The sequence below is a fragment of the Thermobia domestica genome, chromosome 1, assembly GCF_964235325.1.
Source record: "Thermobia domestica chromosome 1, izTheDome1.hap1.1, whole genome shotgun sequence".
Classification (NCBI taxonomy): Eukaryota; Metazoa; Arthropoda; class Insecta; order Zygentoma; family Lepismatidae; genus Thermobia; species Thermobia domestica.
The window spans coordinates 295,824,320-295,840,358 of record NC_137454.1 but is presented as its reverse complement, the minus strand read 5'-3'; the positions used below and the strand labels follow the sequence as shown (position 1 = coordinate 295,840,358).

The 16,039-nt window shown below is 36.7% G+C and overlaps 1 protein-coding gene across 7 annotated transcripts in view; it reads right to left on the bottom strand.

Moving 5' to 3' along the window:
• The window catches only part of LOC145661522 (UBX domain-containing protein 11-like), a 136,708-nt gene that overhangs the window by 38,598 nt on the left and 82,071 nt on the right, over window positions 1-16,039 (bottom strand). For all 7 annotated transcript variants that reach the window (XR_014126897.1, XR_014126898.1, XM_081726840.1 and 4 more), the window contains exons 6-7: window positions 4,556-4,668; window positions 658-805 (exon numbers count right to left, since the gene is read on the bottom strand). Coding sequence is in view for 5 of the 7 variants with exons in the window: in XM_081726840.1 (XP_081582966.1) it covers window positions 658-805; window positions 4,556-4,668 (261 nt within the window). In the remaining 2 variants the exon portion in view is untranslated. The remainder of the gene's footprint in view (window positions 1-657; window positions 806-4,555; window positions 4,669-16,039) is intronic.

The window sequence follows — 16,039 nt, the reverse complement described above, 5'->3', positions numbered from 1 at the left end:
AGAAACAGTAGCACAAATTAGAAACTGGATCCAGTTGGCTAAGGTCAGAAGTCAATTGAGAGCTTTTGTGAACGCGGCATTGAACCTATGGGTTCCATAGGCCATAGAGTTAGTTGGTTAGTTAGTTAGATTATTGATAACTTCCGGGATTTGCTCTTGTGGCAATACTCTTAGACAGTTTAATTTGTAGACAGGCGTGTTACAATATAATATGGTGGTCATCCCTCATACACAACCAACATCTCTTCGCGGATTGTTGGTTAAGATGTCCCTTAAAGATGAAGGAAACAAATCACAGCTCGATTCTCTATTTTGTCCAACATGATACAATTGCCTACTCCCGTGGCTCTAACGATAGGTAACAATATGAACTGAGACCGTTTTTGAGATACTGCCACCATAACTACATAAAATTTCAGAGCTATAGCACATCCACATCATGGTGAAGGAAGAAACTGTCAGACATCCCATCATAAATAAAGAATTTCAAATGAGTATGAAATGTTTTTTACTCAATACTAAGCAAATTAATATGATTACTAAAAATAAGGCTTTCGATAGCGTATGTAAAAAAAGGTGAATATTGAGTACATTGAAATATATGAATATATTTTTATAAGTAAGAAGGGAATACAATAACAGAAAAGGAACACTTACTTTAAATGTAGCACCTTCACCAGTGTAGCAAATTTGTGGTTCTCCTTCTCCTGCTATCAAATTTAGCTCGTCAAGATTTCTTAAAATTTTATCAAAATCAACAGCAAAATTTTCAACTTCAGATTCTCGAGGACACCAGATTCCTTCGCTACAAAAGAAACGAAAACACTACACTGACACAACAATGGTTCAATTTTCACTTTCTAAAAGATCAACTATTAAATCAAACTATATTTTTTTCGATAGATTTTTAAATAAATAAAAAAATACGTGTACATAAAAAGTGTTGGCAAAATTATCAATTTGTCTAATACGTATGTAAGCGTGAAGAACAGTCTAAAATGTATTCGGTGTTGGACACACCTTCCATGAACCCACTAAATTTAAAAGTTGCAATCGACAAGCAGAATAAAACCACTTTTCTCTAACTTGAGATCTGCAAGATGGGCTCCACTCTTGGACCATTGGGATCATTTTGATAGAGACTGCCCTTAATGCCGGCTACTGATATCAGTACACGCGCCTATTTGAGCAACTTGGGAGGGGGGGGGGGGGTTATGCCTTCTTAAGAAAAGTTAGTATGATTTTAAGGATGTGTATAATCAACGGAAATGTCCGTCGGGGCGGTACAGCAGTGGAGTGGCATTTGATTGTGTAGCTCATTAGTCTTAATAGATCAAACACAGGGACAACATAATATATATACAGGGTGAATCAAAACTTCGGAGTGTCTGCAAGTTTTGGAGTGTCTTTCGATCATTGCCGCCATCTTGGAATTTTCTGTATGGGAAGGGGGCACATTGCATATTAAATAACATTAGCTTGAGCTCATGAATGCAGTGGTGTAATTTTATTTTATTTTAATTATTTTATTATTTTTTTGTAAATATTAGAGGGTTCGAGAGCTGTGAAGGTCCAAAGATGGAAAATAACACTGAAACTGACATAATATCTCTCTGTTGCAGATGATCTAAACTGAGTTACAGTGACATGGACATAATCTTTGTTGCAGGTGATCTAAAATGGGTTACATTGACACTGACAGAATCTTTCTTTGTTGCAGGTGATCTAAAATGAGTCTGACAAAGGCACAGAAGGTGGAAACCATCTTTATATCCGGGAAACGCAGCTACCGAGCAATTGCAGATGACTACAAAAGACGGCACCCAGACCGAGAACCGGTATTGCACAGAACGGTCGCACATGTTATCATTAGATTCCAGGAGACTGGCTCCGTTGAAGACTACCCACGTAGTGGGCGATCAAAGACTGTACCACTGAGGAAACAGCAACGGCTGTGATAGCATTGTTTGTGAAAAGTTCTAAACGCAGTACCCGTCGTGTGACATTGAAATGTAGAGTAAGCCAATTCTCTGTGATCCAGATATTGCAAACTTATCAGTGGCAACCATACAAGCTGCACATCACTTTGAATGGAGAGGTCAATCGGCATAACTGTCGATACTGGTGTGACGCAAATCCACACTGGGTTGACCCGAGTAGAGAACATAGTCCCGAAAAGGTAATGATGTGGTGTGGCATATAAGACATCCGCATCATTCAGCCATTTTTCATTACCAACACCTTAACGGTGCAACAGTACCTGATACTGCTGCAGAACCTTGTATTTCCTTCCATACTGAACGAAGACGGCGCTTCCCATCTTATTTTCAGCACTATGGAGTTACTGTGCATGAATGGTTAGATCAGTGTGCGAATTGAAAAATTTTCCCAGGGGGGGATGAATTTCACCCATATGCGCAAGCAGTCCTCCCCCCCATATATATATATATATATATATATATATATATATATATATATATATATATATATATATATATATATATACACTAACAAGTACAAAACAGTTGAGATGTGAGATCTTTCATAAATTTTCACTCAAGTAATATTTAGGTTAGCTACGCAAAGTAGACCTACTTATCTTTATGTCCGCTTAAAAATACTCCAGAGGGGAAAAAGTTATCCCTGCCAGGGATAAAATTTTTCTTCTCCAGGGTGGGAAAGATTTTTGTCAGGGGGGGAAATCCCTGGCATCCCCCCTGCCAATTCGCACCCTGGGTTAGATGCACAATTTCCTGGGAAGTGGACTGGTCACCATGGTCCCGTGGAGTGGCCGCTCAGATCCCATGACCCTTGATTTTTATCTGTGGAGACATCTTAAGCAGATTGTGTATGCTGAGAGAATTCGCGACTTGAAATACCTTAAGGTACGCATCCAGCACGCCTGTGACCAAATTTCATCTGACATTCTCTTCCGTGTGCAGAGTGGTTGCGGAGACTACAGTTATGCATTGCACAGGATGGACACCACATAGGTGTTGTAGCACCCACTTAAGAGGTAATTTGACAACTTTGGACCTTCACAACTCCGAATCATCCAACACTGACAGAAAACAATTACCCCAATGCATTCGTGATCTCGAGCACGTGTTATTTAATATCCCACGTGAACCCCTTCCCATTAAAAAAAAAAAATCGATTTGAATCCAAGATGGCGGCCATGATCGACATACAGCCCAAAAGTTGCGGCCCCTCACTCAATATTAGTTGCCATACTCACTTTTCACTTGTTCCATTCCGGCTTCAAATTATAAGGGTGTCCATGGCTTTCTGAATCATCCTAAATATATATTTATATCGGTGAGCCCTGAGGTAGAGAATATTTTACTTTCTGTGTATTTAAATTTATCGACGAATGTATTAATCACAAAAATGGAACTTTTATGCTAAGTTTGATGCATCTGAAGTAGTGAGTACTTTCTCAAGAAATGAGAATTTGACTACATTCTTTGGTTAATATTCATTGAGAAACTAAGCTGAGTAGAATAAAATTACATAACCTGCATTAAGCCGAAGATTGAACATTCCACTGAGAATGCAAAGTGATGTGAAACAACACAACCAAGTTACTTTTACGACGGCTGGCATAGAGCTTCAGCAAACCATGCTCCATAGTTTCACTTGTGTCAACTTCTATGCAATTTTTTGCTATGAACAATGCAACTAAACATGCTTCAGTCGAAAGATCTCGCATAAGTTACATAAGGAACACACAGATATTTCCAACCCTCGATGTGTAAAGAATATATTTAGAACAGGGCGAAGTAGTCCAAATTTCTCTCAAGATATTGGATCAGATGATAAATCACGCCTCCTGCGTCCTCACCCTTTATTTTCTGCCACTACGCTCTAGCAACTCTTTCACGATACAGTTCCTTCTCAGGCAACGACCCAACCAGTTTCTCTTTCTATTTTCAATTACATTTAAAATCGTTCTTTTCTCCCTCATTTGTTTTCCGTTCGATCCAGCTAATTCACTCCATTCTTCTCCACATGCATATAGAGAATATATATACGATATACTAGATGTTCAATAATATTATGAAAGAATTATTATTTTTCGTAAATTTCATTAAGCGGAGAGACAATTGTAAAAACGGGTTCGGGCGAACCTTTGCGAACTGCCTGAATGATAGCACTGATAGTACTTGTAATGCTGCAAAGAATACAATAAAAATACATATTTCTATTTCCAAACGAATTTAAAAACATTTTACGGAAGAAAAAAAAAACTTCCTTTTCAAATGTCATTTATCCCGGAAAATTGCACACTTAAGGAATTTAAAAGAACACGGAGTCTTAACATTCCAAACGTTTGTCACAACATAAAGAATACGCACTCCGAAGAAAGATTTAACATACAGACCTGTCAAACTAGGTGTTAGTTGAGGTCATTTCGGTTATCCAAATCTACTTAGGTGAGGAGATATATATCTTTGGTCATTGCTCAGTGATTTCTTCCTTATTAAATAACCTTGCAATTCCGAATATTGTTCTTCCTTATATCTAAATAATTATATGATTTTTTGATTCATACCTAAAATAAGAAACCGGGCCTTGTTGAGTAATTTCTTCCAAAGGGCACTCATCGTCATCCGAGGAGTCACTTTTCTCGCCAACCCATACCAAACCATAATCATTCAGAAATTTCTGAAAAGTACAACAGGAAAAAGTCTCAAATTAAGTTACATGCATTATTTCTAACAATCACTATCACACAATTCAGTTATTGTTATTATTATTATTTTATTCTTATTAGCTACTGTGTTTTAATATTTCACAGTTATTCAGCATATGTTTGATAGTATTTATTTAGTTTGTTGTTATTCTTTCCTATAAACAAATATAACAATGTGTGCTACTTTAAAGCAGAGAGTAATTTCTAACAGAACAAAAGTATATTAATTCAATTTGTATACGCAGAAGTGCAAGTACTACGTTACAGTTTTTCAAGAAAAGTTTTCGTTTCAAGTTGTTACCTTATACATTGGGTATAATGTAACATGGTCCGATTTTTTTTGGACATCCTGTGTATATATTCACAAATTTTGTTTAGTAGAGACTTTGGAAATATATAGAAATTTATTGTGTTACTGTAAGAGTAAGTCGCAAAATTTTCATAATTTCGTCAAAAGATAACATTTAAGTATAGATTCAATAAAGATGTAGGTAATAATATTATTTTCAGAGTTTTGCTCATTTAATCAAAAATATTGAATTATTTTAGGAAAATTAGAGTATATTTTGTAGTTTTCAGTGGGGTTTTAGTTTATTTCCAATGGAATTTTGATGTAGGGAGTCTTCTTAAGAAAACCTCAAAATTTTATTTCTTCAAAATTTTAACTTCAGAAAATGCAGCCATAGTCTTCTTGGCACATCTCTTTGTTTCGGTGAAAATTATCTGCTATTGGATCATCAGAAATCACAGCTGCGTTTGAGATTTGCGGCGTCTTTGATGTTAAGTAGAGAAAATCTCGTCTTATAGTTACGTCATCAAAAAATAGCCAATTAGGATCTTCTTCCTATTATCTTTTGTCTTTTACCTGAAGCAATGTTAAAAGCTAGACGTCAAAATTTATCATCGTCTATAAAACGTAAAAGAGTGAAAATTTAAATGGTAGCAGTAGTTTAGTGGCATTTTGGACTTGCATAACTTTCAGAAAATGAACAAGTGAATGAAATTGCTTGTAGAAGGCTTTTAGGACAGTGGTGATAAAAAAATTATGAGCAGCGATTGACGTCAACGAAGAAGTTGTTCACTAATCCGGCATGACGGCGTGACATGGCTGTTGTATGAAGGACCTATTGATGTTTTGAGGCCACGAATAAGATCTTCTAGTAAGATCTTGTGGATTTATAATTTATAAAATGACCTTCCAAACTATCAACAGTGGTTGCCTGTATATCAAGTAAGTGCTGTAGAAAGAGTGAAACAAAAATTCAGTTCGGTATCCAACCTTCAAAATTTTTGTGTCGTGACAGTAATAATGGTGTTTTCTGCACGAATCGTTGAAGTTACTATAATGTGCTAAGTTAAGAAGTTTTCCCCAGAGATTACACATATACATATTCATAATGTAACTGTAAGAAAGACTCAATGGGGGGGAGGGCGGGCACGTTAGTAATCTCGGTTGTCATAATAATTATAAATGTATGTACTACACGCACATATGTTTATCCAAAATTTGAACCTTGTCTTTAGGCCATGTGATTTGTAGAAATTATTGTTTGGGTGACAAGAGTACTGCTCATTGTCTTCTTTTCTTTGCTTAACTTCTGGAAAATGCTCCTTCAGTAAATATGCTTTGAAACAGCTAAAAAAGGTGGATTCCCATTGTAATAATTTTCTATATCATGGCTTAAGTCAATTATATGGGTCCATTTTTAAAGTACCGGTAAGTTGAGATTTTCGTTAACAGCTCGTATCTCGACTACTATATTCTGATAAGAACAGTAGGAATTCATATTAGTAATAGGATAATTTGGAATGTTTAAATCAAAACCCTTTTATGATAAGACGATAGCTGGTTTGATAACAACACGTTCTTGGGAAGATGTGGTAGCTAGCAAATGGTATCATTTTATTTTAAAATGAAAATGTCAATATATGTGTTGTTTCCTTACGTTAAGTTATTTTAGTTAGTTAAAGTAGGTTAGGTATTTTAGGTTAGGAATAGTTAATGTGATTTTCTTGTATGTTGTGGCTGTGTCTAAAAAAAAAAAAAAAAAAAAAAAAAAAAAAAAAAAAAAAGTCAGTAAAATGAACCTGGTAGAATGAAAGTACCGTGCTACATGTGTGAGGTCGCTAAGAATGCTTAAATTTTCCAGCCGGTCATCACTATGTCAAACTGAGATTGACGCACAGCAGAAAAGGTAAAAAGGTAAATGAAAACGAAACTAGCTTACCACATACTAAAATAAAGAAAAAATAATGTATACGAGTATTGTTATAATGTCGTAAAACCAATCTGCTTATTTATTATTATTATTATTTTTTAAATTTTTACTTTGTAAACCTAATAAATATTGAGAATATGTAAAATACAGAAATGAAAAATGAAATGAAATCTTTGAGTTTTACGTCCCACGGTTATGCCGGTTAGGCTAAAGGAGACGGTGATTATGAGAAATGAGTGAAATGGTGGAATGAAGAAAGTGGGAGGAAACGGGAGAACCCCGAGAAAACCCACGCACACGGTGTTTGTCCACCACAAAGTCCACTTGGCGGGGGCTGGGATCGAACCCGGGACCCCAAGCACCAGAGGTGAACGCTCTACCACTGAGCCACCGCGGCCCCATGTAAAATACAGAGTCAAGTAATATATATATATATATATATCGGGTGTTGCAAAATAAGTGTTACAACTCTTGGGAGGAGACTCCTCCCACTGAGACAAGAAAAAAAGTTCTCTTGAACTTTCTGCTATCGGACACAGTTTCAGATCTACAAGGTGCCGAAAGCGTGGGAAAATGACTTTCGGACGCCAATAGTTCGGAAACTATCCAACATAAAGAGGGCGGGTTAAAAATTCACTGAGGAAGTCATACCTGCTCTATTGAATTTTGTATGTTTCACAATCCTACCATGCACGCGCAAGGGATTCCCCAAAGGAACGTAGGGAGTCCCGGATAATCTACCAAATGAAACTTGATCTAAATGGATATGAATTGATGGGCTTTCTACCAGGTAACAATAATTCGTTTGTATTAAGTCGATATCTGGAACAAATACAAAATGGCGGACACCTTCATGCCCGTTGTGTGTGGTTGCATAATCGCCAGGTGCGAATGCTGGCCAACAGTGAAGTTCTGAGTATTAAGTGTAGCGAATTTGTACTCAAATGCTCTACAAAGTCATCTGGAGTGTCGGCAGAGCATAACAGATGAAACAAGGTGATTCACATGTGTGGTAACACTTAACGAAAAATGCCCAGAAATGCACTCATACTCAGTAAACGTGAGTTCAAAGCGTCGGAAATGTAAGGATTAGCGTCAAGAACATGAAAGCCATTGCCAATTCACCAATAATATTCCTTGAAACCGATGCAATATGAAGTGCACGGTTGCATACCAATAAGGATGCAACAACTGAGGCCAAGTTGAAATTGTGCAATTGGACTCAATAAGAAACTGGGTAAACTAAAGAAATGTCACTAGTGGGATCGCGATGATCGATATTGAAATGTGGCCAATGTGTGTGTTGACATAAACATGTAGCTAATGGACAAATGTCAACATGTTTCACTACTGCTGGGACACCATCCCACGTGTGAAAAATAGAAAAATAACTACTCGGGTATTGAATCTGAGGCCGTGGGTTCTCAGTAGGATTGGAAACTGCGACCACGCGAGCAAAACCGAGTGCTCTAGCCGTGAGGTTCGAAGGAGCCTCACTTTCTCTGTATTCATTTTTTTGAGGAGTACCCACTTTGTTTGGGAAGCGCCCTTGTACAGCCTCCTGACATGCTTGTGTGTTTCATTTTGTTACTCCTACTGCACAGTTGTAAACAATCAGAGCTTTAAGACGTTTCTTCCTATTCCTCATGTCGTTTTATTTTCCATATGTATGGTATTCCAGCTATAGTGTTAAATGTGCCAGAAGGGTTCAGTTTCGTCTTTGTCTTGGCATGTGCACTGGGTGTAAGATACGAATTTCTGGAGGTATTTTCCTATATTTCGAGTACGTCATATGTCCCAGAAGACGTGGGACATGATACAAGTTTGTTATTTTCACGCTCTATCAGAATTTGAACCATGCATTAAGAGATTTCTTTTCATACAATGTGTCGACTTTGGGACAATGTCCCAAACAAACAGGGACATTGATACAATCGTGTTCTATTTATGTTCTACCAAAAGGTGCACCAGATGTAATAGCAGAATGTACAACTTATTTTCCTAGTTTTCGCACGTGAGACGGTGTCCCAGCAGTAGTGAGACATGTTGACATTTGTCCATTAGCTACATGTTTATATCAACACACACATTGGCCACATTTCAATATCCTTCATCGTGATCCCACTAGTGACATTTCTTTAGATTACCCAGTTTCTTATTGAGTCCAATTGCACAATTTCAACTTGGCCTCAGTTGTTGCATCCTTATTGGTATGCAACCGTGCACTTCATATTGCATCGGTTTCAAGGAATATTATTTGGTGAATTGGCAATGGCTTTCATGTTCTTGACGCTAATCCTTACATTTCCGACGCTTTGAACTCACGTTTACTGAGTATGAGTGCATTTCTGGGCATTTTTCGTTAAGTGTTACCACACATGTGAATCACCCTGCTTCATCTGTTATGCTCTACCGACACTCCAGATGACTTTGTAGAGCATTTGAGTACAAATTCGCTACACTTAATACTCAGAACTTCACTGTTGGCCAGCATTCGCACCTGGCGATTATGCAACCACACACAACGGGCATGAAGGTGTCCGCCATTCTGTATTTGTTCCAGATATCGACTTAATACAAACGAATTATTGTTACCTGGTAGAAAGCCTATCAATTCATATCCATTTAGACCAAGTTTCATTTGGTAGATTATCCGGGACTCCCTACGTTCCTTTGGGGAATCCCTTGCGCGTGCATGGTAGGATTGTGAAACATACAAAATTCAATAGAGCAGGTATGACTTCCTCAGTGAATTTTTAACCCGCCCTCTTTATGTTGGATAGTTTCCGAACTATTGGCGTCCGAAAGTCATTTTCCCACGCTTTCGGCACCTTGTAGATCTGAAACTGTGTCCGATAGCAGAAAGTTCAAGAGAACTTTTCTTCTTGTCTCAGTGGGAGGAGTCACCTCCCAAGAGTTGTAACACTTATTTTGCAACACCCGATATATATATATATATATATATATATATATATATATATATATATATATATATATATATATATAAATTTTGAAAGATGCAAACAGTTTAAATGTTGAATAAGATTGGTCAAGCTAGAGAAATCTTTACTTAAAAAAAAAAAAAAAAAAAAAAAAAAAAAAAGTGACATTGGATTCCAAAGGGAATACTATTTTATGAAAAATTTTCATTTTTTGAAATTTCTTCAGCAAAGTATGTCAAGATTAAAGTTATGTAAATAAAGTGTACAAGTGTACAAGCCGTGAATTGAATGTTTTCTTTCAAAACAGAAAATGGGAAAACCACTTTAGTTTTAAGTCATTAAGAATATAGTTTGATGTTTACAATGTGTACGATATACTGATGAGGTTTAAAGCAGTACATGAAAATGTTCTCACTTGCGAAAAATGAAGATTTCAGCTGTGAAGGGTGCAAAAACTTTTCTGAGTATGACCGGGAACGGGAACGACCGAATTCTGAGATGAAATTTATTTTTTCAGCTCTCAAAATTTTCGATTTGGATTTTTTTTTTTAATTCTTCGTTGCGCAAAAAGTCTGTTTGGAAGTTATTGTGGATTTTTTTCCGTTAGGGCCATTACAGACGTAACTTCAGATTTCCGTAGTCCTCATTGCCAACACAACTGGGAGGTCGATATCCTGTGTCGGTAGTTTGTGGTTCGCAACCCTTTTCACGAAGGGTTGCGGATGACGGACTGCAGGCCTGGATGCCGAGCTGTGAGTTGTAATGGAAGAGGCTCTGGAATTATCTTCTTTGGGCAAATTTGAGTTCCATTTTCCGGGGACAACTGATTTGGTGAATGGATCGGTGATTGATGGTGGCATATCTTCATGGGGACCAGTAGGTTCGCAACCACCAGTCGGTGATACATTTACACAGTTCATAGTCCTAAAGAAAGTGAACATCACACGCAATTGATCTCACACTACATTTACTTTTATTTATTTACATATTTATTTATTTATTTTGTAAAAAAAAAGTTCTTCACAAAATGAATGATTATGGCTTAATGGGGAGGTCGGCATCCGGGCTGTTTGTCCCCGTCATGGAGTTCTTCATAGAAATCAGCTTTTGATTGAAAAAGTTCTTAAAAAAAAAAAAAAAAAAAAAAAAAAAAAAAAACTGGTTGCAAGATGATATTGTAGGAAGAGTAGTGATTTGCCAGTGAGTAACTCAACTCTACTAAGAAAAGTAGCACAAGCTAAAGAGACAGTATAGAATACAATATTTAACTGGATGCTGTAAAGGGCAAGGACTAACTTATTTTATAATTATGTATTCGTATTTTTTCTTGCCACAGTAGAAGCAGAGATGTAACGGAGAGTATAGGCGGGTATACGGCGTATACCCACCTCTAATTTTTCAAAACTATCGTATAGCCATCTAAAATTTAGGAAGTACGTAGGTATACGCTACATTCGATTCATAGTGTACTCACTTCATTGGGACACACAACAACTCTTTTTCATGTTCTCTATTTCAAAATAGAAAAATCTCACTAAACAGCTGGTAGTCAGGCTGTTGCCGCGAATGATGTCTAAACTTTTTTAAAAGGTAAGCGTTTTCGGGTTGTGGGAATCGAGTTTTCCGTCAATCCCTTCTATAATGGAAAAGAACACACTGAACCTGCAGGGTTTTTTTCCCCCCTAAGATGTCACATGCGCTGTCCCTACCTTCTGAAAGTTGACCTATGGTATTATAATAAAATAAAGCCAAGATGTTTCCAAATGTTTTTCTTGGAAAATAATAGAAACTTGAAGATAGAATGGTGAGGAGGGAGCAGGGTGAAGAATACCGCCTAGATTCATGTGGTAACATTGAAACTCTTCTGTTTTGACATAGTAATGGCTACAGTTTTCAAGGCCTCTTTGATACAAATTCGAAGTCTGCCGATTGGATACAATTTGAGCGAGGCAATACGGAATGGAATCAGTTTCTTTCTAACCGCGGACGGGAGTTCCGAGAAAAATGTGGTCTTTACTTTAGTTCAAAACTTATGAAGATATTAAATGAATATATTTAAGCCAAGAAATCGCTGACTTCCAAAAAGTAACAAAACATGTGACTTATCATTGGTCTACTTTCAAACTTGCACCATTGTTCCCAATACCATCAACTACAACCTCGGATTAGTACTGCTCATTTTTGCCGCAAATGACACTAAAGAAAGCAGCGATTGATTTTGATAAGTATTCAAGAAGCTATTAGTAGTAGTTTTTCTGCAACCTACTGGGCAAAGAAAGGGAGAGGGTAAAAATGAACATTTTTCTTTGTTTCGTTTTCATTCAGTTAAAACTTATCTGAAGAAAATTTGACAGGAGGCGGTAGAAAACACAGGAAACACTTGTAGCGTATGAGCATGTCACAGCAATCTTTGATCATATCAGTACGACCGTCACTTCGAAAATATTTACTTAGTAGTGTTTAAACCTTCTTTGCGGATTGACGAATCAAGAGTTGTTTCGCAGCTTGAAAGATGTCCAAGAAGGTGTTAGAAGATTGGTTAAAAATGAAAAGAGACATAGCTGTGTACATTCCGTTGACGAAAACATAAAAGCAAAGACACCGAGAATTAGCGAAGAAAAATCCAAAGAACATGTTAATTTGCCAGTTGCTTCAGAGAAAGACAAGTTTATTTATTTATTTCACATTATAAAGGTTATGGCATTTCCAGCTTGATGATGCCAGCGGGATAACGTCCTTCGTTAAAGGCGTTGGAAAGGAGATTACTTGGGGCCTATAAGTTAGGTACTATTGCGACATTTGGCTGATGCGAATGAAAGAAAACTTCTCTTAGGATAGTTGATCTGCAAAGGCTTTTTCACATTTTCTTGACCATTATTATTATTATTATTACATTTTATAGGAATTTACATCTGTGTGAACGGTCCAAAGTTTAACTTTCTCTGAAAACAGCTGTTCGTGTATTCTACTTTAAAAAAATCGATAGCCAGCCGTCCTCACTGATCTATCCAAGCTTTTCATCAACAGATTAAGTGAATGCTGGAATAGTACATCAGCTTATAAGTCCAGGCAGCGTCCTTTTCAAATCCTTTTGTCTATGAGTGTGCTCAAGGATTGGTATTTGATAAGCGTAATTATATATATGTATATAATGTGTGTATATGTTTGTGTGTGTTACAAGAGATGCAGCGTATACCCACTTAAAAAATTAGCATTACATCACTGAGTAGAAGTATAGTTGTTCTCTATGACATGTGGTAAGTGGACGGATATTCGGCTAGGTAAGTCGGTTTCCTTAATTCGACTCCAATCATTAGATGGATCCATATCAGATTCTAATGTATTTTCACTGGAAAATATGACTGGAAAGCAGCATCTTCCTACTTTTGGAATTAGGCACTTCTCCAAGGAGAAGGAGTATCTGTGATAACGATACATGATTTGTTATTGAATATGAAATGATATCTTTCAATTTAACGTCCCACAATTATGCCGTTTAGGCTAAGGGAGATGGACGATTAAGGCAAGTGAATAATGATGGAAGAATTTGTGGATAAGAATATGGGAGAAAATGGGAGTATCACGAGAAAATCCCGGACATGATGCTGTCCACTACAAACTTACTTGGCGGGGATCGAACCATGGACCACACGACCAGAGGTAAGCGCTCTGCCATTGAGCCCCACACCCCCATATGATTTGTTCTACCGTAAGTAGTGTTAATGCCGAGTTACGATAAAATTTTGGATAAATTAATCAAACAATTGCCTGGAATTTGTAACGATCTTATCAAGGTTAAGGGTCGGGATTTCACTGAAAGCAAACGTACTCAATAAATTTGTCGCAGTCGAAACAGGACCGTATGTTTTAAATTCTTTATATGAGCAATGACATTTATTTTACAGAACAAATCCAACAAACTGAGTTTCGCATGGACATATGTATGGATGCATGAAATTCTGAAAGATCAGTAGCGACAAAGACTATATATATGCATATAAACTACAAATAAAATATACTGATGGGTGACGTCAGGTTATTATAAATTACAAAATTTCAAATCTACATATTAAATAAAAATAAATACTAAGGACGCTACAGTATCACAAACACCCAAATTTTAGAAGCTCTACAACAATAAAACGCAAGTGAGACGGGGCAATGTACATCCACAGTATCTTAGCGCTGAATATTATGATCATGATATGAGGTATTTTGAATAAATGGGAACCAAGTTACGAGGGATTAAAAATTTTACTCTTTTCAAAGGTTTTCTTTCGAAAAAAAAAGTGCTCATATAAGTATCACATCCAAACACACGGATGGTTTTAAACAGTCGTAAAGATATAATGCCGTTTACAGCAATTTGATATCTAAAACTGTACTGGAGATAAAATAAAAATTGGAAAATTTTGCAACACTACTTAAAATCATGTGATCGAGAGAACCTATAATTACTACTGCCGAAAACTATTGCAGTAATGTCAAAGAAACAAAGGGAAGCAAAAATTATTTTAAAATTTCCCACAAGTGTGTCATTTTAAGCAGTATAGCAATCTCTACCCACGTTTTTCATATCTCTTCATGTGCTTATGTGGAACGGGTTGAGATATCATATAGCTGAAAACTTCGTTATGATATTTATGTTTATTCAAAACTATGTATGTGATATTTATCTAAGCACTTTCACGAAATAGTCTTTTGATAAAAGTCAAATTTTCAATTCCTTGTAACTTCTTTCCTCAATTCCTAATAACTTATTTCCTATTTATTCGAAATACGTCATCGAAATGTTTGAAGGTTTCAATGGGAGGAAAAAATAATCACATTTATTTTTAATACTTTTGTTGAATATTGAAAAAATAATTAAATTAGAAACAAATGTCTTAAATATGAGCTAACTTTCTTCTACTGTTAATCTCTTACAAGAACTTTTGTAGAGGGAAAATGACAGTACTCAGCACTGAATTTCCAACTTTACTTCGAATAACAAGGCTATAGTTGATGCTGACCTACATACGAAATAAATTATAAAATCTTATCAGGTCTTTTTCTATTAGAAAGCTATTATAAATATTAGCTGCAGTCAGGGGCGGATCCAGGACGGACTTCTGGGGGGGGCGGTGGGTTATAAACTGGTACTTAGAGCTACTTTTAAGGGATAGGTGCTGATTGCCACGGGTGCTGACTGCCACAGCCAATTATTGGTGCTGACTGCCACGACTGTCGCTGATTGCAAATATGAAGGTGCTGACTGCCACGACGGCGTGCTGACTGCCACGACGGCGTGCTGACTGCCACGAGCCTGATAGAAACTGTATTTGGAAAGAGAGGAATTCATTTCTCATACTAAATTTATGATTATTAATTAATTTAGTAGGGATTAATTTAGTAATCATCACAGCAAATCTATGTGGCATCCTATAAGTTACAAAATTGCTCACTAAGTGGAACGACATACACTTGGATGTTTATAAAGGGATTGTCTTTTCTGTTATATGTACAATTTGCACATTTCATTGTTTATATTAATTGTTTTATTGTATTATTTAATGGATATGATGGTCTGAAGCCAGCTGACAAGGGAAGTTTGGGAGAAGCACTCGCCTGCAGAGAAATAGACATGTCATTTGAAGGACCAATTCATGCTGATTACAACAGGTAATAAAACTCCTGTACGTTGAGAACTCTTCGAGATATTCAGCTTGGAAATTTATATGAGAAAATGAGTGGATGCACGTTTCAATGCGTTAAGTATTCTCACCCATGGAGAAGCCTGATGGTTTGAAATTGTTATTGCTTGATCACTGGGGTCCATTCACAGACAAATTGTCCATTACAAGTTGCATGACGGATGGCAAAGACCTAATGGTTGAGAAGATATCAAAGAATTGCACACGATTTGTGCAACCATTTGATGTGTTTTGATTCCGATCAATCAAAGATTATAGCAGGAGATTTGTACATAGTATGAATCTTCTTCATCTGGACGTTATAATGTACCAACGAAACAATCAAATAAATTTCGTGTCCATACGAATCACTTCTGATCACCGCGATACATAGGATTGTTTCAGTTTGCGTTCTGCAAGGCAGGTTACGAACAAATTATAGCCTATAACTTTTGAATCACTTGTCGAATTTGCTTTTTGCTTTAGTTCTGCGAACTGTTCTCTTGACGG